At 53.6% G+C, this 21422-nt stretch overlaps 9 protein-coding genes across 9 annotated transcripts; 3 read left to right on the forward strand and 6 right to left on the reverse strand.

The window, feature by feature from the left end:
* Positions 1–1266: 1266 nt before the first annotated feature.
* AYL99_04816 (hypothetical protein) lies at positions 1267–2669 on the reverse strand (the record flags this gene model as incomplete). The annotated part of the gene is made up of 2 exons (XM_018836328.1): positions 1267–2210; positions 2303–2669. The coding sequence occupies 2 exons, from the start codon at positions 2667–2669 to the stop codon at positions 1267–1269; spliced, it is 1311 nt and encodes a 436-aa protein (XP_018693181.1).
* Positions 2670–3431: 762 nt separating this feature from the next.
* AYL99_04817 (hypothetical protein) lies at positions 3432–5148 on the forward strand (the record flags this gene model as incomplete). Its single annotated transcript, XM_018836329.1, has 3 exons — positions 3432–3527; positions 3604–3997; positions 4064–5148. 3 exons carry the CDS (start codon positions 3432–3434, stop codon positions 5146–5148), a joined length of 1575 nt encoding a protein of 524 aa, XP_018693182.1.
* A 352-nt stretch (positions 5149–5500) lies between these two features.
* AYL99_04818 (hypothetical protein) lies at positions 5501–8314 on the reverse strand (the record flags this gene model as incomplete). Its single annotated transcript, XM_018836330.1, has 6 exons — positions 5501–6023; positions 6183–7018; positions 7067–7525; positions 7575–7602; positions 7653–7934; positions 8124–8314. 6 exons carry the CDS (start codon positions 8312–8314, stop codon positions 5501–5503), a joined length of 2319 nt encoding a protein of 772 aa, XP_018693183.1.
* Positions 8315–9743: 1429 nt separating this feature from the next.
* On the reverse strand, positions 9744–10967 carry AYL99_04819 (mannose-6-phosphate isomerase, class I; the record flags this gene model as incomplete). The annotated part of the gene is made up of 1 exon (XM_018836331.1): positions 9744–10967. One exon carries the CDS (start codon positions 10965–10967, stop codon positions 9744–9746), a length of 1224 nt encoding a protein of 407 aa, XP_018693184.1.
* A 724-nt stretch (positions 10968–11691) lies between these two features.
* Positions 11692–15156, reverse strand: AYL99_04820 (hypothetical protein; the record flags this gene model as incomplete). Its single annotated transcript, XM_018836332.1, has 2 exons — positions 11692–13422; positions 13495–15156. The coding sequence occupies 2 exons, from the start codon at positions 15154–15156 to the stop codon at positions 11692–11694; spliced, it is 3393 nt and encodes a 1130-aa protein (XP_018693185.1).
* An 802-nt stretch (positions 15157–15958) lies between these two features.
* AYL99_04821 (hypothetical protein) lies at positions 15959–16432 on the forward strand (the record flags this gene model as incomplete). Its single annotated transcript, XM_018836333.1, has 1 exon — positions 15959–16432. One exon carries the CDS (start codon positions 15959–15961, stop codon positions 16430–16432), a length of 474 nt encoding a protein of 157 aa, XP_018693186.1.
* A 56-nt stretch (positions 16433–16488) lies between these two features.
* AYL99_04822 (hypothetical protein) lies at positions 16489–16912 on the forward strand (the record flags this gene model as incomplete). Its single annotated transcript, XM_018836334.1, has 2 exons — positions 16489–16662; positions 16727–16912. 2 exons carry the CDS (start codon positions 16489–16491, stop codon positions 16910–16912), a joined length of 360 nt encoding a protein of 119 aa, XP_018693187.1.
* Positions 16913–17345: 433 nt separating this feature from the next.
* On the reverse strand, positions 17346–18215 carry AYL99_04823 (hypothetical protein; the record flags this gene model as incomplete). Its single annotated transcript, XM_018836335.1, has 1 exon — positions 17346–18215. One exon carries the CDS (start codon positions 18213–18215, stop codon positions 17346–17348), a length of 870 nt encoding a protein of 289 aa, XP_018693188.1.
* Positions 18216–19228: 1013 nt separating this feature from the next.
* Positions 19229–21353, reverse strand: AYL99_04824 (hypothetical protein; the record flags this gene model as incomplete). Its single annotated transcript, XM_018836336.1, has 7 exons — positions 19229–19710; positions 19769–20007; positions 20071–20477; positions 20537–20642; positions 20707–20835; positions 20910–20990; positions 21058–21353. 7 exons carry the CDS (start codon positions 21351–21353, stop codon positions 19229–19231), a joined length of 1740 nt encoding a protein of 579 aa, XP_018693189.1.
* Between the last annotated feature and the right edge of the window lie 69 nt (positions 21354–21422).

Here is a 21422-nt window from a genome sequence, read left to right on the forward strand (position 1 = left end):
CAGCCCTTGGAACCAGACCACCGGCACGAGCGTACGATCCTTACGACTGAAAGACACACGAGACACGCTCCTTACGGCATAGCGATGACATAGACGCTCCTTTACGACCCATGTTAAAAATTATGCAGAGACTGCACATCATCAACGTGCTGGAAGGTATTTATTGCTTGGGAATTAATATCACCTCTTTGATGAGGTGGGGAGGTGGGTTGGACTATATGGGAAGGGGTGGTGATGAATATTGGAAGGAGAAATATAATCGAGACTTGACTATCAGACTAATTGAAAACTCGAGTTGGGTTTGTAAATAGCTCCATCCACCTGAAGTCATCGCCCCGAGTCGAGAGAAATAGTAATCATATAGCCTGGAAGGGGAACGGGGCGACGGTAGCATGTCAAACCAATTCCAATTCTTCAATCCTCAAAAAAATTGACACGATAATGCTCGTCCTTGCTCACCAAGTTTATTCGATTTCATCTCGACGTGATTAGGATGTACTGTCGAAGCTACCACGGAGAATTGTTCACTCCTTCTCCGTCCGGACACGCGCGTTCGAGCTCATGTCAATATCATAGAAGCAGCGAATGGAGCTGTAAAGAGGCTTCAAGAGCTGGACGGACCTACAGATCATAACAAGTCTACCTTTAGTGGACGTCTCGAGACGGTATGTGCCTTTCGTTACCATATGCATCATGTGCATAACGTAACCACCATCGTGGGTTTGAGAACCAATCTGTGCTCTGTGTGTGTATGCAGTTCAAGAGCGAAGGGTATAATTGGGCAGGGACCATCCTGACAGGGATGCTTTGCAATATCGCTGATTCCTATACTCTTTGTGCTCGAGGAGAAGAAAAAGAGTTCATCCATATGCGAGACAACACATGGACGACGACGACGACCTCACACTTCCGTCCCTTGAACGGCCATCCTTCGCTTTATACCGAGTACCTCGTACACAGAGCTCGTTCGCTAAGGCTCCCGGCACTCGTATTCGAGCTTGTACCCCATCCAAAGTCTTGTTGTATTATACTCTACCCTCAAAAAACACTTACACCTTCAACATGAAGGGATCAATCACAATTGGGATTTTCCTCCTTTGTTATTAGCAGCTATGGGATCACACGTGCCAGCCGGCCATGTCTCTTGGTCGGTCCTTCAAGGGAAACTTGCTCCGACCCGACTGGACTTCATCCAGTCTGTCCGGCATATTCTCTCTAGGGGGACAGGTGTGGGCAATCCCAGGGAGGAAAGTATGAATGCCAGAGTCAGGCGAGCAGATCAAAGCCCATGGCACTCCTGCCGGCCTCGCCGCTCAACAGACCCTTCTCGCCCGTGAACAGCTGAAACGTCTTCTCGCTGGACCCGTTGCGGAAGTCCTCGGGCGGGAGGCCGTTGAGAAAGTCCTCCAGCTGGCCCTTGATGTAGCGTTTGTTCTCGTCGGTGCTGGGCGTGGCGGCGATGTAGGCGACGCTGGCGTCGTGGTCGCCGTTGTGCTCGACCTCGACCGCGTGGCACATGTCGGCGTGCCACCACACCGTGTCCCCCGGTTCCATCCGTGGGATGCCCACCATGCACTCGCGTAACCGTAGGTGCGGGTGAGACGATGGGCTCAGCAGTTGGCTGTCCTCCCGAAAGGTGCCGGGGAACCATGGGCTCTCGGCGTTGAAGGTCCATTTGCTGGCGTCCATGATGTCCTCCTCATTCTCGGAGTCGGGGGGTTGGAAAAACGGCCGCAGCAGAAGGTACGCGATCGTCCACTTGACATTGGGGTACAGCATCAAGCTGCCTTCGCCGAGCCCGGCCGCGGTCAGGGCCGTCCACCCCTGGAAGCTGCGAAAGACTCGCGAGTGTGCGGAACCGGGGAACATGGCCTGGTTGGCGGTTTTGCGGGCGGTCAAGTCGTAGTTGTCCAACGACTCAGGGTTTCCCGAAAACACGGCCGCGTACACGGACTGATACGTCGGATCGGCCCAGCGACACAGGCTGCCTGCGTCGATATGGGGACCAAGACCGCGGAACGGCACCCCTGGGGGTCGGATGCGCACCCCATCGGCATATGACAACGGCGCTGGGGAATAAGATCCATCCTTGTCATGCCACCAGGAGTTGAGCTCCTCGCTGAGTTTCAGCTGGTTGGGATGTGATCGTGCCGCCATTTGTGTGGGCGAAAAGTACAAGTTGAGGATGAAGGGCGTCTCTTGGGGCCAGCCTAGAGATCGGTCAGACACAGATAAATACGAAAGTTTCACTTCATGATGTTCGTGTATAGAACTCTGGTACTTCCAGATGGAACATACGTACCCCGAATCTGCGACCGATTAGCAGCAACGTATTCCTTCAGATCCGAGAACCATTTGTCTGCTTGCTCGCGGCTGAAGACGTTGCGGACGACAAAGCATCCCACATCCTTCAAGGCCTGCTTCTTCTCAGACGTCAGGCTGAACATGTCGTCATATTGGACCTCAGGGATGACGGCGGTACCCTGCTCGGCGATGCGGTCGGTCACGGATTCCAGTTCCTTGCAGACCTTGAGCCAGCTCTTGACGATGTTGTCCTTTCCATACTTGTCCACGATGGCTTTCTTGTATCCGACCAGGTCGTCGCCCAACTCTGCCTTGGCAGCGGTGAACTCGGGCCAGTCTGGCCAGCTCAGTAGTCTTCCTGGCATTCTTGCGGTCTTGATCTTAGCCTCCTATTCTTGCAGTGTACCTAACGTCTCTTCTTTCCTGCTGGTTCGAAGATACCAGGGATTAATAGTTCAAGACGACCACTGGATCAAGACGTAATATGCTCTTCTCGGACATCCACGCCGCACGGGGCAGCGGTGGCACGACCAAGCAACTCAATTGGAATCGCAGGATATAGTCCCCAAGAGCACCAGGGTGACACTCAACCTGCACTTGGTCAATGTAAAACTTTCAAAGACCAGGCCACACGGAGATCTTCACTCACAAGCCTGGGCTCATCAAGTGGGAGATGGGGATGTCAAATCTGTGCTCTCGGATATTACCGTTCCACAGCCCCAGAATTCCAAGGCCATTGAGCAAAGGGGCAAGCCGAGGGCCAGTTTGCCAGCCTCGTCGCCTATCAGGACATGGGTCTCTTCTCCAGATAACGCGAAACCCAAATGGACTGGACACTAGGGCTAGAACCACAGTCCCGGAGCTGGTCGTTGGAAGGAGATTCGCCTTGATATCCGTCCCACGAGGGCGGGCACCTCCATATCTGCACACCAAAGGGTTTGTGATAACGGGTTATGCTGATCCAGGGAAGCGAGCCATGTGCCGTCTCTATTCCGCAGGAGAATTTCAAGTTGGTGTATATAATGGAGCGGGGCCTCAGTCGATAGTGGACTTGAAAGCCACATCGAAGTACCGACGGTCCCCAACGAGCCTTCTGCGCAAAGAAAAGACTTGATATCCAAGTCACAATGTCGCCGGTACCTTGGGAGCTCCCTGCATGGGTGCCACAGCGGTCGTGGCTTGCTTGTACCATCTTGATCTTCACCTCATGTGTGACTTCCACTGTGAGTACCTCTCTGCACCAAACAGTTTGGTTCTGGTGCGGTCCAGCGCCTTGGTGGCGATCATAGGTTGACACAGGCTGCCCTGCAGACTCTAGGCTTCGATGGTTCTATGATGAACGGCCTCAACATCCTCCCCTCGTACACGGACTACTTCACCCTCACCACAGCCACTCTGGCGCTCAACACGGCTTCGGTGTGGATGGGCAGTGCCGTAGCAGGTATCGGGTACGCCAAAGTCCCCGACTGGATTGGTCGCAAATGGGCTCTATTCTTTGGTGCGGTCTCCACCATCATCGGCGTCGTCCTCCAAACCGCCGCGCAGAATATCGCCATGTTTGTGATCGCCAGGATCATCATCGGCTTTGGAACTGGCGCCTCATCCATCGCCGCGCCAGTCTACCTGTCAGAGACCGTGCCTGTGAAGTTTCGTGCTGTTTCCTTAGCCCTTCTGTATGACTTTTGGTATGTCGGTAAGTCATCTCTGGCCCTTTCTTCTCGCTAGTGACGGGATCCATGGGTAATTGACAAACAAATAGGTGGTCTAATCGCTGCTGGTGTCACGTACGGCACCGCAAAGATGGATTCTACCTGGGCCTGGCGTCTGCCATCGGCCCTGCAAGGCCTCTTCAGCATTCTCTGCATCATCCTCATCCCCTTCACACCAGAGTCTCCTCGATGGCTTCAGAATCAGGGACGCAGCGAAGAAGCTCTCCTGGCGTTGGCGCAGACTCATGCGGACGGAAATATCGATGATCCGGCCGTCACAGTTCAGTTCCGCCAGATCGTGGATACCCTGGCGTTCGAGAAATCGTTCGAGAGCCCCTCTTTCGTCAAGCAATTCGCCAACAGTGCATCCACACGCAAGCGGATATTCTTGGTCTGCACCGTCGCCGTCTTCTCCATGCTCTCCGGAAACAACATCATTTCCTATTATTTCGGAACCATGCTCACGCAGGCGGGAGTCACAGACTCGACCACACAGCTGGAGATCAACATCATCCTCAATGCATGGTGTCTGGTCGTTTCCCTGGTTGGTACTGCTATGGCAGACAAACTAGGCCGCAAGGCTCTGGCTGCCATTTCCACAGCGTTGTTGACCGTCTTCATCTTCATGGTGGGCGCGTTAACCAAAGTCTATGGCGATTCGACGAACAACTCCGGTATCTACGGAACCGTGGCCACAATCTTCCTCTTCCAGGGAGCATACAGCTTCGGCTGGACGCCTCTGACTGTCTTATACCCCCCGGAGGTCCTCAATTATGGCCTCCGTTCGCTCGGCATGGGTATTTATACCTTCCTTGTGAACGGAGTGGGGTTGATGGTGACCTTCGCTTTCCCCTTTGCGCTTGAAGCTATAGGTTGGAAGACGTACATGATCAACGGTGCCTGGGATGTTCTTGAGCTGGTTGTGGTCTTGGTGTTCTGGGTCGAGACCAGTGGACGTACATTGGAGGAGATTGATGAGAATCTCGACGGTGAGGTCCACAGCGAAGCGCCCAAGTTGAGGGCTATCATGGGGGTAGCGCCAGAAGACAGGGAGGAAATCGTGGACGCCTTGGCCTTGGGCAAGGACAAGAAGATGGAGATACTGGGTGAGGTGAGCGAGGTGGCTAAGGAGTAGATTTGCGGTTTCGTCTCGACTCGAGCAGTGGACAGTGGACAGTGCTGAGCATTCTCTTGAGCCGCCGTGCCATTCTTATATCCACGTAGCCGCCGGTTGGTATCCATTCAAAAAACACGTTATCCAAGAACGGCTTCCACGCATCAGATATGAGCACTCTTGACATTGCGACCCGGGTCAGTCCAGGTGATCAGAAGATACCGGACACGTGCTGACAATGGGAATCAATGGGTCTTGAGATTCAAAGGCCACTATCTCAACTTGAGAGGAATGGACCTCGAAGACAGGGGCCATGCATTTTCATGTGCTGATAATGATCATTTGTCCCGTCCAGCTCGCGGTCGCCGTCATTTCATGGGTTATCATAAATTTGCGATAATGGCCACGAGAAGCCTTGTTGCCCGTACATTCCGAGGTGCTGAAGGTGCCCAGGATTCATGGTGGTCGGCTGTGTAAGAAGGTCGAAATCATTCAGTAGTGTATCCCATCTTTGCCAGTCCATTCCCATGGTGTCCATGACAGAGAAGTCATGGGCGGAAAACGTAGGGTCCAAGGTGTCGTTGACGGGCTGTTCAAATTGCTGGACACTGGGGATGGTCTCTGCGTTAGTGGCATCCGATGCCTGTGTCTCTGCTGCCAGCTTCGTCTCTTCAACTTGAAGGGCGGAAGGAAAGTGTAGCACTGTGGCTCGACTGGCACCGGTCTTCCCTTCTTGAGCCTCTCGCTGTTTACGAAACTGTAGAATGAACTGCGGAGTTTCAAGCCATTGCAAACTGTGAGGGCTTTCCATTTGCGCCTTTTCGCGTGCTCGCCATGCCTTCAGGCACAAATTGCCAATTGCGATATGGAGTGGCTTCTTCTGGTCGGAGATGAATCTTCAGAGAGAAACGTAGGAGTAAGCCGTGAGTTCTTGAAAACAATGCACCATGGATATTGAACGGGGGGGGGAGGTCTTAACCAGGATGATGAAGAAGCGACGCAGGTGGGCTAAGGGAAAAGAAACCGAGGAGACATCGAGGGAAAAGACGACTTACGTGGGATGATACTTGAAAATGTCCTCAATCTGCACCCACGCATCGTCCTTGCCATCGCCGGTTGGCCTGGCTATGAGCTCCCCTAGCGCAAATATGAAAGAATGCCACTGGAACCCGGCGTCAATGTGCCAACTGAACCTCTGTAGTGACCGATGAGAATGCGCCAGGTTATCGGCCTCGATCAGTGCCATGCTGGTGGTCCACAGGAAGTGGCGCTCGTTGTCCGGGATATCTTTCTCCTTTGCATAGCGTCGAGGGTGATGTGCCATGAATCTTATGCTCTTGCACATTGTCCGCCCAATGATCAAAGCCATCATCTCGAGCGGTATGGAAGGGTCACAATATCTCAGCACCTTTTCTTCCAATTCAGCCTGGAATTCGTCGACGAAGCTATCCTTTTCCGACAACGTCTTCGTTGCCACCCAGCGCTGGATGGCCCGGCCAAGTTCGTCTTCAGGAGTGCCTGCCTGCAGAAGCTTCTGCCGCCAGAAGGCTCCCACCGCATAATGGAGCAAGCAGACCACCATCTCAGTTGGGCGAGTGTGTTCGAGAGGTTTTTCTTTCATGCCTGGCCAAATATCCACGTCATTGACGTTAGATGGCGTCTTGGTGTTCCACCAGTTGATTTCCGTGAAGCCGCCAAAACCGCTCAGCTCGGCAGCCCTGAAGTCGAGTAAGTTGATTTGCCACCAAAGCCTGCGGCGCATTTCCGTTTCGAATGGAGGAAGGCCAAGGACGGTGCCATCACGATGCACGCCCAAGCCTTGGGCTATGCGACTCGCGACACCTGAAAGTGTCCATAGCGTGCGAGCGTCCAGAACCTGACGCGTGGTGAGCTATTGTCGGTTAGTCACGGACGATTGGAGGGCTGAATCTCTTCTTACAAGATAGATGACAAGTGCTTGTAGAACAACGATGTCGGATGTTGCCATAAATCGTGCCTTTGTTAAGGCCCGGCGTATGCCCAACCTATATCTGGATTGCAGAGCCGCCCGTGACTCGCCGAATGTTGCTTCACATTCCCCATCACGCATGGAGAGCACAGCGCCGCCATAGATAGCGAACATCAAGGCTTCCAGCCCACGGGGTATATTGTCCGTGTCCTGAATGGCTTCTTCGATGCTACTCTGCAGGGTTGGTTGATGGACAATCTTCATTAGCGGGTTGACATTGGTGAGGAAGATCTGCCATAGTTTGAGGACATGATCAGGACTCGGGTGCAAACTCGATGTCTGAGTCGGGTAGGGTGTGACGCCAAGGACAAAGTCAGTGTTGTCATCGGCAAGAGTATCCAAATCATCCTCGCTCTCGGTATCTTGGATCACATCCTTGCTGTGATGGAGCTGTGATTGTGGTTAGTTGACTGAATAAGCCAGACGTGCAGAGACAAACCTCCTCGCTGACAGCAGTCCACAACTTACTATTGACGTTTAGCTTGGAAGAGATTGTGGCAGAAGGTGGGGGACATACTTCTGGATGAACCGAGACCTGCCCTGGTCCACGATCAATCTCCCTTGAAGTGAACCCGATGTCCACAGAGGCTCCGTGGGCCTGGATGTCGACGTGCTGGAGGGGTCGGCATCGTCAAGGGGAGGAGATGTGGTGTCGGCTTTCGTGGGTGTGGTCGACGGAGTGTTTGGATCGATGCCTTGATCACGAAGCAACTCCTCATAGTGCTTCAGACGAGCGAGCACGTCGTCTTCTCGGCTCTTGCGTTTCCGACGGCGAGGAGCAGGGGGGATACGGAAGACGCTACAGAGGTAGTGGTCAGTGAATATCTTGGCTAGCGACGAGAGGGTATCGATGAGCCAAATCGGAATCCAATGGCTGGCTGGAGTGTGTCCTTGGTGGATGTGGCATGTCATCACACTGGCACCAGGCAGCAACGAAGCAAATTGTCAGACTTGCCATTCGACTTTGGAGCGGACACAGCCACTGCACGGATGCTGCTTGTCGCATTTGACCTTGCGTTCGAAGCAGCGGACGCATGAGTAAGCCTTGGGAGGCCGAGGCTCTAAATTGCTAGACTTGGGCTCCATGAGGGGAGTTGCAGCATTGCCGATGTGGTTGTTGGTATCTCGAAGTGTGGGTGTCGTGGGCGTCATGACAAGAGCAAATTGACGAGAGTCCATGACTAAGAAATGAGTAAGCAAAAAGAAAGATTTGCTACAAGATTTGCTACCACGTGACTGGCTTATCATTAACCAGGCTTCAAGGCTTGGCACTCAAGGTCGCCATTTTGCAGCTTCTTCACTTTGCATGTTTACAGAAGTCATTGTACCACATTTGGCGCTGTGGCTGGGTCGATATCCCGGTGCCTATGATATTAGTCCAACAACCCTCAAAGTCGACCACTTCGTTTGCCGTGAAGCGTCATAACGAAGCCACGGAGCCCGAGACAGCTTCGCGATAATCGAAAGCAAACTCTATGCCAAAAAGAGCGTGTCTTCTGAAGAATGTTGAGGTCGGAGATATAAGTGAGTGAGGCTGTTTCCAATCATTGCAACCCGTTGTATCTTGTGTGAACGGCAGCCTTTGGAGGTAGATTTTGCGTTGGGGTTGTCGATATCGGGTCCGGGGTGATAATATGGGGTGCGTCGTGTTCGCGGCTACGGCTAACTAGCCAATGGAGGTCGGAGAAAAAGAAAATAGTGGAGTACTACGATCAGTTAAATAGTTGCCATCGTATTTGATGTTGTCCGTGTGTTTGGGTTTGTGTTATGTGCTGACGATGGTGCTCCATTTTCGAGGTGGCTCTTCGTTGATTCTATGACCGTGGCCTTGAATGAAGGTATCATTTGGAATAAGAAAGTTAAGGCTCACATAGGATCCACAGTGTCGTTTGATCCTGGGACTACAGTGATTATGGAAGGGCGCAACGAAGAAGATAAAAGTCGTTCTTCAATGTCTGCACGATGACAGCTCCAACCACATGTTCTGAGAATGGGGAGTATTTTGGGATCACGGCTCTACTTGCCCTGGAAATGGAAGAATACAAAGAAGAGCCATGGTTGCAGGTCTCGACGAACAAAAGCGAACTCAGACGGACATCTCTAGCCATTTTTGCCACGACTTCAACCCAGACAAGTGGTGCCACAGCCGTCCGAGCCTTCCAAAGGAGTGTATTTCTTATTTCTGTCTCTTGACCTGAGAAATTCAGCCCTCCCCTCGGGGCGCGTCCGCTCATGAAAGGAAGGCTACAGTCCATCTTCTATGGGAATCTCAGGGTTAGCACGAGAAAGACCCACTGCCATGGCCATAGTATTCCAGACTTTTGTCTCCTGGCAGGCAGACTTCTCAACATCTCTACAATCGTTTGGTTCGGCCGCAAGCTTCTCTTCTTGGCCGGTCCCGGAAGTTGAATGAGCATCTGTGGCGCCCAAACTTGGAGAACGCCTTGACCAGTCTGATACAGGCACACACTCCGCCGGTTCTATCTTCCTACTGCTTGCTAGATTCCGTTGCACAAGGCCAGGAGAGAGGAAGTCACACCCTCGAACGAAGCAAGAACATCCCTCACGCCCAGAGGGAGGAGGGAGAGGTCATAATATAATAAATCGCTCAGTCCGCATACGCCCGATACACGACCAACCTATCTTGCGCATCCATCTCGACCTCAACGCCCTGACCAACGAAAAAGATGCTTCCCTCTGGCAAGTCATAGTCCTGCCCACCGACCTTCATTTTCCCGCTTCCTTCCGTGACGATCATGATGCTGGGTCCTGCGATAGCTTTGACCATTTCTTTCTCTCCGCCCGAGAGCTCCGTCACGAGCATATTGAACTCGCTCATGGGCGGCTTGAACTCGCCGGTCTTGCCGTTCTGGCTCTTGTCGCTGGCTTGTCGCTTGAGGATGGGTTCCGACGGGTCGTGTTGCTTGAACGTCAATGACTTGGCGAACAGATCGACCGAATCGCGATCCGCTCGGGGACAGAAACCCGTGTTGATAACGTTGTTCGACCGCGCCATGCACTCGACGATGTCGCCGGAGAGGTACGCGTGGATGCCGTCTGCGGGAATGTATAGTGCCGAGCCGGCATCCAAGACCAAGAAATTCATGCACACCAACGCCACGAGGTTCCCATTGTCCTGCTGGCCGTACTGCTCCTGCAGCCTCTGGGCCAGGTCGAGCACATACCCCTGTTTGCCGAACTGCTCAACCGGCGTCGCCAGCAGGCCCTTCATCGTCCTTGCGACGAGGTCCTCCTCCGCCTTCAGCATGTTCGTACAGATCTGCCGCAGTGTCTCATCATCGCTCAGGGTCAGACCCTCGGTAGTGGTGGGCAGAAACGGCCGAAGGATCTCCAACTTCATCAGCTCCTGGATGTCTGCGAGGGGTTTGAAACCGACAAAGGCCTCGAATTTGGACAGAGCAACGGCAATCTCCGGCTTGTGGTTGGGATCCGTGAACTGGTCTGGATTTTCCTGGTGCAGTTTCTCCGACAGTTTCTTGTCCGGGTGGATCTGCAGGGGGAGCGCCTTTGCGATGGACAGGATCTTGGGGAGGAAAGGCAGGTCGGGGCCGAACTTGTCGTACACTTGCCTGCCGATCAGTTCCTCCTTGTGCTGCTTCAGGATGTCCTGCAAGTCCTCGCCCGTCTTGAGCGAGTACGACGGCAGTTCGGGGTACGTGCCCATCCACATCTCGGCATACTCCTTGGAGTCATCGAGCTGGAAATCTGGATTCGTCTTCGAGCAGAGTCGCGCGGCCAGCGACTCGCGACCCGTCCTGCCCCAGGGATAGTTGTTGCAATTGCATTTCAGCTGGATCACCGGGTCGGGCATGGCTGTGGTCAGGGGAGGGGGAAAGTGGAATTGCGATGGAGTTATGACAAGGGAATACAGAGAGTGGAAGTTCTGTTTACCTCTGAAAGAAGTGAAGAAATTGTCTTTTTTCACTTCTAAATACTTTCTCATTTGTATCCGGCCGCCCCATATTGTGCTTGTCATGATGTAAATCGGCCGATGATGTCAGTTCTCAGCAAATGGCAAAACACTGTAATTGCATGAAATTGTAAGAAAAACGGAATTGAAGTCCGTTGGGAAGCAAGGACGAGCATAACACAGATCGAGAAACGAGAACCAGGAGAGATTCCGGGCTCGAGCTCGACATCTCTTCTGTAGTAACTTCCACCGGTCGTCTAAGTAGGTGTTTCGTGCCACGTCAAGGTCTGTGGTGGTGGCGGAGACGTTCTGAAAAATAGTCGGTCTGGCAAACACAGTAAAGGTGCGAAGAGGGGAACAAGGGATGTGTCAGACAAAATTAAATTTCATCTGCCTGAATCAGAAAGTACGAGCTCAAGTCTGCGTGCTAATATCACATGTGACAAGATCCTTTGCCCATTAAATGCCTTTTTTTTTCCAGCTCACATCCATCCCGTAACCTGTCAAAGACATATCGTTAACCATCATAGAATCAGAATACCCAACCACGACAAACTGAAATGATACGAGTACAGCAGAAGACCCTGAAAATACCACGCAAAACGTCCACCCCCCATCCCACCTCTTAAAAATCGCGATAATACCTCGTGTCCAAACTGGCGAAGGGATCCATCGCCCCTATGACCCCATCACCCATTGCTGTCCCAGTTGTAAACTCACTCACAGCGTCTTCCAAGTGCAAGTCCAGATTGACGCCTGAAAATTCCTGGAAAGGAGTATTTAGGGCCTCGAAGTTGATTGCAGATTCTGGTACAGGACTTGGTTCCCTTGGGGACTCCGGTGCTTTTCGTCTGTTTCTGTTCTTCCTAGCTTTCGATATTATACCGGACTTTGTCTGTGTCCCAGGAGGAGAGGCTGAAGAGGATGCTGATGCTGTGGACGAAGCGTGACCAAGACTGCCATAACCCGAGTCGACGGATGACGTCGTGGAGTGCTTAGGTTTTAAATCAGTAACTCCCGTCGATGCTTGCCCCGAAGGGTCATGCAAACTGGAGAGCTTGACCGGATTGAAATCGGAAGCCGGGAGAGGCACTGCCATACCTTGCATGTTGTTCAGCTCCTCAAATGCAGAGGCAAAATCGAAGTCGAATTCGGTCGGCATGGCGTCTGTCGATATGGCAAGACCACGCTCATCCCCAACGCTCCAGCTGTGACAATGGTCATCATACTGGTCATTCTCTGGATCAACAGCCAGAGACACAGGAAACGTCACCGCAGAGGGAGACACTTCCACGGGCTGAGCTTTCTGAGCAGGTTCAGATGTATTTAACGTTGGAGCCATCCTGGCCGGGAAGGGACGACTGAAACTTTGGCGATGGCCCGGTAGAAGAAAGTGTGAGTCTACCCCAGTCCTGCTTGCGGCACCAGGACCATGAACAGGTGAGGGCGGCATGGAGGATGTCGGTGTCAGAGAGATTGAGCCGCGTCGCGCTGAACCCGGTGGGATCGAACAGGGCGACACTTCGACAGACGGGTTCCCTAAGGAAGGACTGTTGATGGGCCTCAATCTTTGGAGAACGTCTGTCATGGATGCCCTCAACTGTTCACGGATAAGTTGTCGCGCTTCCGCTGACTGAAGCCACCCCTGACCAGGAACCGTTGTTAGCTGATCCAAGCGTGATTCAAAGACTTCTCCAAGCACATCCATTGTGTCCTGAGTTTCAGCTGCCGCTGGGCTGAGTGCCGAAGGCTCACCCGTATTATCGGCATACGGGCTTGTTGGCGGCGGCACAACCGGAAACAAAATACCGTAGATTGTGTACCAGACCTGCTCAGGGGTGCTGGCAGGCCGTTTCCGCCGGATCTCGTTGTATTGCGTCTCATCAAACTTCTCCGGGCAGGGGCATTCGACAAGCGCACAGGGCACCGTCTCTCGGAGATGTTGATCCAGTTGATCTTTGTGGTCAAACTTTGTATAGCACCGCATACAATGGATCCGTCGCCAATGGACACGGTACAGATGCTGCTTGAGTCGCGAAATGTCAGGCCAGTACCCACTCGAGCAGCCTCTGTAATGCTTCTCGTGCCTGTTCTGCTCTGAATATCTCGATTTGTCGAACTTGGAGAAAGGACAAGCGAATAGCTTCTCTGTCGTGACTCCTGGGTCTGGGTCCGGTTTGATCTTCTTCGGTGTTCCTCCAGTGGCGTCCTCGTCTTCTTCGTCAGGATTCTGTCCGCCGTTCGGCATACGCTTCGGCGAGGACTTGTGGTTCGAGCCGGTAGAATTGGAGGGCGAGACCATTGCGGAGCCAGCCCCCGCCTTACGTTTGGTGGCATGTGTCCTCATATTGTTATTCTGAAAGTGGTTATCAGAACGATGTCCAGCTGGGAGAAAAGACAAGGAGTTTAGGTGAACAAGAATACTTACCTGGGACAGATCTTGGAACTGCGCACCGACTCCGGCGGACAGTTCCGACATTTGTCTTGCGACTGCTGAGTGCATTTGTAGTGTGAACATCTGTTGTTGTTTCACATGGAGAGCAGCTTCCTGCTCCCTGATCGAGGCCTGTTGCTCTCGCACAGCAGCTTCTCGTTCTCGCAGGGTGATTTCTTTTTCGCGGAAAACTATGTCTTGTACACGTTGGCGGAAATCAAGCTCTTCAGCGTCCATAGATCTCTGAGTTTGGCGCATGCTCCGCTGTTGTGTTTCATGCGATCTCTTCTGATCTAGAATATCGTGATATGCCCATGGACTGTCCGCCGACATTGTTGCTTGGGCGGGTGACTCGGTCCATCGGTGATGGTGGGCAGGGAGATCCGACAGATTCAGTCCCCACATTGCCGTGGCATATTGCTGTGCCTCTGAGCGAGTTTGTTCTCCGCTTACGTTTGCAGTGTCGACTTTCTGAGAAGCGCCCGGGCGAGATACACTTCGGACCCTTTCCGTAAGGTTGTGGCGACAGCTCCAGCCGGCCTGGTCGCACGAGGAACACAGTATACGGTCGCCATGGTCACAAATTGAGCAGTGGTAGTAGACCTGCTGCAGACGAATGGGGCTCTTACAGGAGTCGCACCTCATCGACCTTGGAGTCAGAGGAGCATTGTTTGCTCTGGCGTCGTCGTTTTCGAGGGGGGACAAAACGTCCTTTTCTTTCGAGACATGAGCATCTTCCAGCAGAACGGCAGGCTCGTTCCTTTCGGTCCTTGTCGAGTCTTGAAACGGCGTATACTGAGGCAGTTCGGCGGGTAGCTCAGCGATTTGGGTGGATGGCGGAGGTGGAGGAGAAGGATTGAGATAGTCTCTGAACGCTTGCTTGCTGTCAAAATCGTCCAGCGTTGGCGGGTCTGACTTGTCTCTCCTGACATGACGACTGAGTCGGTTCAATGGGGCCTTCAGACTCAAGGTCTTGACAACTTGTGACGCTATGCTCCTCGTGCTTTTCGTGCGGCGTGGGATCGAATCGCCTCTCGCCGATGCCAATTTCCGTGATGCGGTAACTTCAGCAGCCAACGCCTCTCGACGCAGCTGATCCTCCTCCTTTTGTGCCTTCCGCAGCTCCTTCTCCTCCCTTTTCATAAGCTTTCTCAAACGCTTCTGGTATTTGCGCTGTTGGCTCAAGGTCTCTACCCGCAGTGGGGGCCGCGGTGGGCACGGGTCCTGAAGCTCGGAGTCGACGTCAGGTGTCCATAGTAATGACGCTGATGGCGGGGCACACGGAGGACTGATGGCAGAGATGGGTGACCCTCTATATAAACTGAGTGATGCCGCTTCCGTCTCTCGTTGTATGGTTGACAGGGAGTTGAGGCTGTTCGACCGATTCAACGGACAAGGTAGAGGGTCGGAGGCGGGGAGGTCGTGGAAGTGGCCCGGGCGATAAGGATAAGGAAGCGTCCTGGTCTTGCGTAACACCGCCCGATGCAAAGATCCCAGGGCTTCCGCAGGAGGAGTCCAGGACTGTCTCGACCGTAGAGCTTTCTGTGTCTGGTCGGCGATCAGGAGTTCTTTGATATCATTGGGAGACTCGTCGTGGGTGCTGATCCGCGCCCGAATATCAGGCAACTCCCGAGTGCGGAGAGCCAAGTCAGCCATGGCTCTGGAAAACGGAGGTTTTGTTCTGATGGCGACGAACGAGACGGGTCGTGGCGAGACTGGGTCTCAGAGGTGGCAAGACGATGGCAAACTCATGCGAGAGGAGGAGGAGTCGAGCATGACTTTGGAGGCCGCAGAAGCTGCTTGTCGAAACGACAAGAATGAGCCTTTTGATGAGCTTGTGAGAAAGGACTCACTTTTGTTCAATGACATGTCCCCCCCCAAAAACCCCCCAGTTGCCCCGTTGGAGGGCTGCTTGTTCGCTGGGCGGCATCCAGGCGGCATCTAGGCAGCATGCCCCAATCGACCCCCGGTATGACGGTGTGGCACGAGCACCTAGTGCCCTGTCCCATTGGCTCCTGTGCCTAGTAGCCTATCGGGTTTTCTAAAATTCCCGTCCCGGACAGGGCGCCTGAGGCTACTGGAGGCTCACAAGCCACGGTCAACGCCACAGAAACACCTTCCACCAGCCATATTGTGGGCGTTGAGTCTGCCTTGCCTGAGGCTTCCTAAGCCAGTTCAATGCTAGCGGGACGGGAGAAGACACGGGGTGATTCTGTATGACATGTGAAAATGTGCCCCAGAAGAGAGCTGTCAACCGTCACAAGTGTTATTCCGGCTGTCAGACACGTCTGGGCGTCTCTTTGCCGAGAACCACCCATGACGTGCTTTTCTAGTTTATTGCTCACTCACTGCCCACCCACCATCGGCGAGACACGAAGAGGTTTTATTATTCTTCGACTTTCCGAAATCTGTTGTGCAACCCATTGACTCCCTACAAAGAAAAGTCAGCCTCACCATCATGGAAGCCGCCGCCAAGAGATTCTTCACCTCACAGTACTTTGCCGTAGTTGGGGCGAGCCAGGACAAGACCAAGTTCGGATACAGAATCTTGGCCTGGTACCATGTGCACGCGTTGCCCGTGACACCTATCAACCCGAGTCGGCCCTCGATCTCGCTGCCCTCCAAATCGTACAATACTGTGCCGACGGTGTCGGCTCTTCCTCACCCGTCTCAGACTGCGCTCTCGTTCCTCACCCCGCCGGCAGTCACGAGGAAGGTCTTGGAGGAGGCAAAGACGGCCGGGGTGAAGTCCGTCTGGTTACAGCCGGGCAGCTTCGAGGACCAGGACCTGGAGTACGCCAAGGAGAACTTCGAGTCAGCCGTGGGAGGGTTTGAGGATGGCACGGTAGGGGGAGAGGGCTGGTGTGTGTTGGTTGATGGCGAGAATATGCTGAGAGCTGCGGGCAAGAAGATCGAGAGGCAGAAATTATAGGATGGGGAGTTGGGGCGGTTGGTGTGTTTTGCCTGGGTATAGAACTCTGTTACACTATGACTGAAAGACACGATCCGCACGATCAGTTCACGGCATCGATCTCTCAGAGAACATGTTCACGCGGGCACGAGAAATGCCACGGCCGAAGAGGGGGCTACGACGAGTCCATCACCTACGAGCGCGCCAATCCCCGAGGGGAACTGGAACTTGGCCCGACATCGTACGACTTCGTGTACAGTTCGCTGGCCCTGCACTACCTCCCGACCGACGCCCCTTGGAGACCTACTCACACAGGTCTTCGCCACGCTCCGCCCGGGAGGCCGCTTCGTTTTCTCGATCGAGCACCCCGTACTGACGGCGCCGGCGGACGCCTCGTGGCACCGCGACGTCGCGCGGGGGATGGTGTTCTGGCCACTGAACCAGTACTGGGACGAAGGAGTGCGTGTGACGGACTGGCTCGCCGAGGGCGTCCGGAAGTAGCACCGCACGCTGGAAACGTATGTCTCGCTGCTGCTGGGGGCGGGGTTCGTGCTGGCTGCGCTCAAGGAGTCCTGGGAGGGATCGGACCGAAGGCCTCCCCTGGACGAGGTGGGCGAGGCGCACAGGCCTTTTTTCTTGCTCGTGGGGCTCAGGAGGCCGATGGAGTAGATGGATGGGAAAAGGAAAGGGCTGGCATGGATGGCAGGGTATGAGAGGAGAGGAGAGGCCGAGTCGAGGGGAGTGGAATGGTTTGTACCGCGCAAGCCATAATTTGCAATATGACATGAGGCTAGTCACCAAGGCACATACATACATCACCAGCTTACGCAATACACAATACACAAATACACCTGTCTCTCTCTCTCACACACACGTACACACATACGAGAAACAGAGTCCTTTCCTTGTCTCTTGCGGCCAGCCAGCCAGCCAGCTAGTTCCTCCTCTCATTATTCATCATCACTGCAGCCTGGTAGGAAGGCAGCAACAGCTGACCATAATCCCCTTGTTGTTGGTGTTGTTGTTGTTTCTCCCCGTATCCATGACGCTGGTCCTGGCCGTACTGTCGTCGTCCCTGCTCTTGGTCCTCGTCCTGCTCTTGCTCTTGCACATTCCAACCACGAGGCTTCTCATCGTGGTGGTAATCATTGCGGGCAGCGATGCTGTTCCCACCCCCAGCATACCTGTCCAGCTCTTTCTTCTCTTCTGCTTCCTCCTCACTGTCACCACTCCTGCTATCTGGTCTCGTCATGTCGCGAAGAGACCTTCTGTTGTCGTCGGGCGCCTGTCTGTGGCTCGTTCGTGGCCCCGAAACACTTCGAGCGCCATTGGCATCACGGGCTGCACTGACGTGGTCTCTGTCGTCGTACAGATTCCTCCCCGTTGGAGGAGGATATCCCCACCGCTGCTGCTGCTGCTGCTGCATCATCACATCCCGCTCTATGCGTCGGTCGTGGGCGGCGGCGTCTATCATTTGCCGCTGTTGCTGTGCACGCATGTTGTTGGCCTGATGGTCAGCGACAGCAAGGTCGATGAGGCCGCCGATCAAGCCGACTCGACGACCACGCCGGCCCAATCCGAATCCCAATCCGATGCCGAAGCCGTCGCAGCCTCTGCATCGGAGTCGACCACAGTTGGGGCAACCCAGGCCTCTTCCGTCGTTGTTGTAATTGCAGACGTATGTGTTGCCGAGTCCAGGGTCGTATCCCGAGCCGTATTCGGGACCGTAGTTGGGATTGTTGTAAGGATGATCCACGGGACGACCCTCGAAGCTCTGGCCTCTGTTGTTGCCTCGCCGGAACATGTTTGAAACACAATTTCTGGAAATAATGGGTGAGGGTAGTATAGATACGAGGAAGCCTTTGTGTTAAGAACTGTTCGGAGGAAGGAATAAGAGGGGAAGAAGGAATGTAGCAAGTTTAACAACGGTGGCAGAAGCAGCATACTATATACCTCGTACTGCAAATAAACTGGCCCTGGCTCAGCCCCAGCTCGTCTTTCCCAGTAAGAGGATCAACACCGGCTACAGGAGGTGAAACCGTTTGGTTGACCCATCCCATGCATGCTCCATCCATTAATCCAGCCAGCCAGCCCGACCGGACGCCACTCGCCTTCTTCTTCATCTACATATCTATACCTAAGATGGCTGGGAAAAGAGGTCAACAATACGACGACGGTTAGCTGGGGCCGGCGATCGCTGTACTTTTGCAGTGTGGTAGCTCCCTTACACGGGGCATTGTTGTCGATCTGGTAGGGGGCCTGAATACCTACCAGGTGGTGTATGAGGTACAGAGTATATGCAGTATACCTGTTTCAGCTAAGTGTGCGACGTACGTTACAGCTATACGAGGTATTATTTACTGTAATTCTGACGCGCGGACGTTACATACACAAGACACCCAGAAGGGGACCCACGTTTAGATTACTCAGCTCAGCCTCAGACCAGAGTAGGTAGGTACTGTAGGTGGTATGGTCAGCCGTCTGAAGGCGTTTGTAGATCATATACTGTCGGTCCGTAGCTGGACAATCACTCGCTATCGACTGAAATAAATCGATTCCATGGCTTCCGTATGTCGTATGTATCCAACGATCGGTATGTGTGACCTCCCCCACAAGCTTGGACTATACATACATCATCTTCACCCCCTGCTGTATTTGCTAGCCCGGAGTCAATTTCGACGCTGGTCCGTATTCCAAGATCGCCTCGTGTCTAATCCAACCAATTAATGTCAGACAGACACCAAGATGTCTGGAGAACGCTCCCCCGATAGCTTTTCCCTTGCCGGCCGACACCGCCACCAAGACACACACCCCTCTCTATGCGTGTTTGAACTCTTCTGCCTCCCCGTTCTCCATTGGATTGACCACACTCGGACGCCGCTTGTCGTTTCCGCCCTCGATCTTCGCCAGACCAAACAATTGGGCGAACTCTCGCCAGAAGCCCACCGGCGGATCCAAGAAGGTCTCCTCGTATGCGTCGATAATGGGCCGCTCCCACACGAGATCGACATCCTGCGGTCGCAGCCACTTGGTCCGCTTGATGATCTTCCAAATCAAAAAGAGCCAGGGAATGAACAGTTGCATGGTGTAGTTGGAGAAGAAGTTGGACGTGTTCCAGGGCGTGTAGCTCGTGTAGCCATAAATGGCCGTGACAATGACCAGCCAGACGAGAGCAAAGTAGGCACAGAATGGCTGCAGATAGCCCGTATAGGGAAGACTCTTGCGATCGAACCCTTGCGCCTTACAGGCATTGTAGAATTGGATGTAGGTGATCGTCATGATGATGAAATCGATGAGTCCTAGTGCACCAGGATTAGCTAAAACTCACGGCAAAGGCATCATACATGTAGATCATACCTCCCCCAGTCACGATATTGGCGAACCAAGTGACCACAATAGACGAACTGCTCGAGCACTGCAGGAAAGAGAGCAGCGGGAAAATCATGACAACACAGAAACTCCAGATTGGGACTCCCTTCTTAGTACAGCGTGCGAAGATGCGTGGTGCCCGTCCCTCCAGCGCCAGGCCGTAGAGCGTGCGTGTGGCGGCATACGTGTAAGTGTTGCCCGCCGAGAAGATTGACGTCAACAGAAGTCTAGACACTTCGTCAGACACAAGAGCAAATGCGACGCCTGACGAGATATGGGGCAGTACTTACGCGTTGACGATGTGTGGAAAGACGTGCACGCCCATATTTTTCATCGCAATCACATACGGTGATGCTCCGGCCCCGACTCCGCTCCCGCCTTCGACGACATTCACCAAGCCCGGGTCTCGGGAACCGCAAACAATACCCACAAAGAAAGCTCCGCCGATGAAAAAGATACCGAATCGGAGGTAGACCATCTTGAACGCGGCCTTGATATAAACGCGCGGGCGGATTGCTTCGGCGGCGACGATGGAAATGTACTCGGGACCGACGATGGTGAATACCGCCGAGGTCAAGGCACCAATGAACCCTTGGAATCGACCTAAGTCGCCCGTATGAATATATTCTCGGAACGCCCCTCCATGTTTCCAGTTCGTAAAACCATAGGCCTCGTGTTTGGGGTTGCCGCCAACCATCTGTTTGTCCGAATGGCTCAGCATTGTTGGACTTCAATATACGCGATCGAGGAACTTACGGTGATAAAGGTAAAGAAGAAGAGAGAAAAGATCAGAATGACCTTGCCACCAGAGAGCCAGAACTCGGCTTCTCCGTACGCTCGGACAGCAAGAATGTTGATAGAGCTTCACCAACCAACGACAATCAGTTTTCAAGTTCCCAGGACAGAGCGAAGTTAGGCAGGCTTACGCATAGGCTATAACGATACCAGCCACGACGCCAGCAATAGGGCCCGGCTCGGTGAGCTTGTCACTCCAGAAAGACGCCACGAGAGTAAAGGCCGAGATCTCAAACGGGATCAGGAGAGCTTCGTAAAAGCTAGATACCACGTCAGAATGAGTGGGGTTTGCTTAAGGCAGCAATTGGGAAATATGAAACCAAGGGGGACTGACAAGAAGTTCCAGCCACACATGAAGCCGAGGGCATCGTCTACCCATTTACCTGCGAGACGAATGAAGCCACCGCTGACTGGGCTGTCAACACTCGTTCGTTAGCATTTCCAACGAGCACAGTTGTGGTAAAGACGAGGAAAGTACTGACAATGCCGTGCTCATCTCGGCGATACAGTTGTTGACCATGGCCAACACACAGCTGTGGATGAGGTAGGCGAGGAACAAGTTCGCCGCACCGCCATGATAGAGACCACTTCCAATGCTCACGAACAACGCTGTTCCAATCGAACCTCCGATGGCAATGAGCTGGATCTGTCGATTGTTCAGGTGACGTTGAAGCTGGTCAGCGTTTTCGGCCACAAAGGCCACCTGGATATCCGGCGCCTGCACATCACTGGAGTGCTTCTCCTTGCTGCCCTTACGGTAGTCCTCCATACTGGCCATGTCTTTTTCGTGTGAAGAGAAGAGAGAAGCATCTCAACTGCACGAAAAGTGGAAAGAGATCAGGTGAAA

The sequence above is a fragment of the Fonsecaea erecta genome, assembly GCF_001651985.1.
Source record: "Fonsecaea erecta strain CBS 125763 chromosome Unknown Scaff4, whole genome shotgun sequence".
NCBI classification, from domain to species: Eukaryota; Fungi; Ascomycota; class Eurotiomycetes; order Chaetothyriales; family Herpotrichiellaceae; genus Fonsecaea; species Fonsecaea erecta.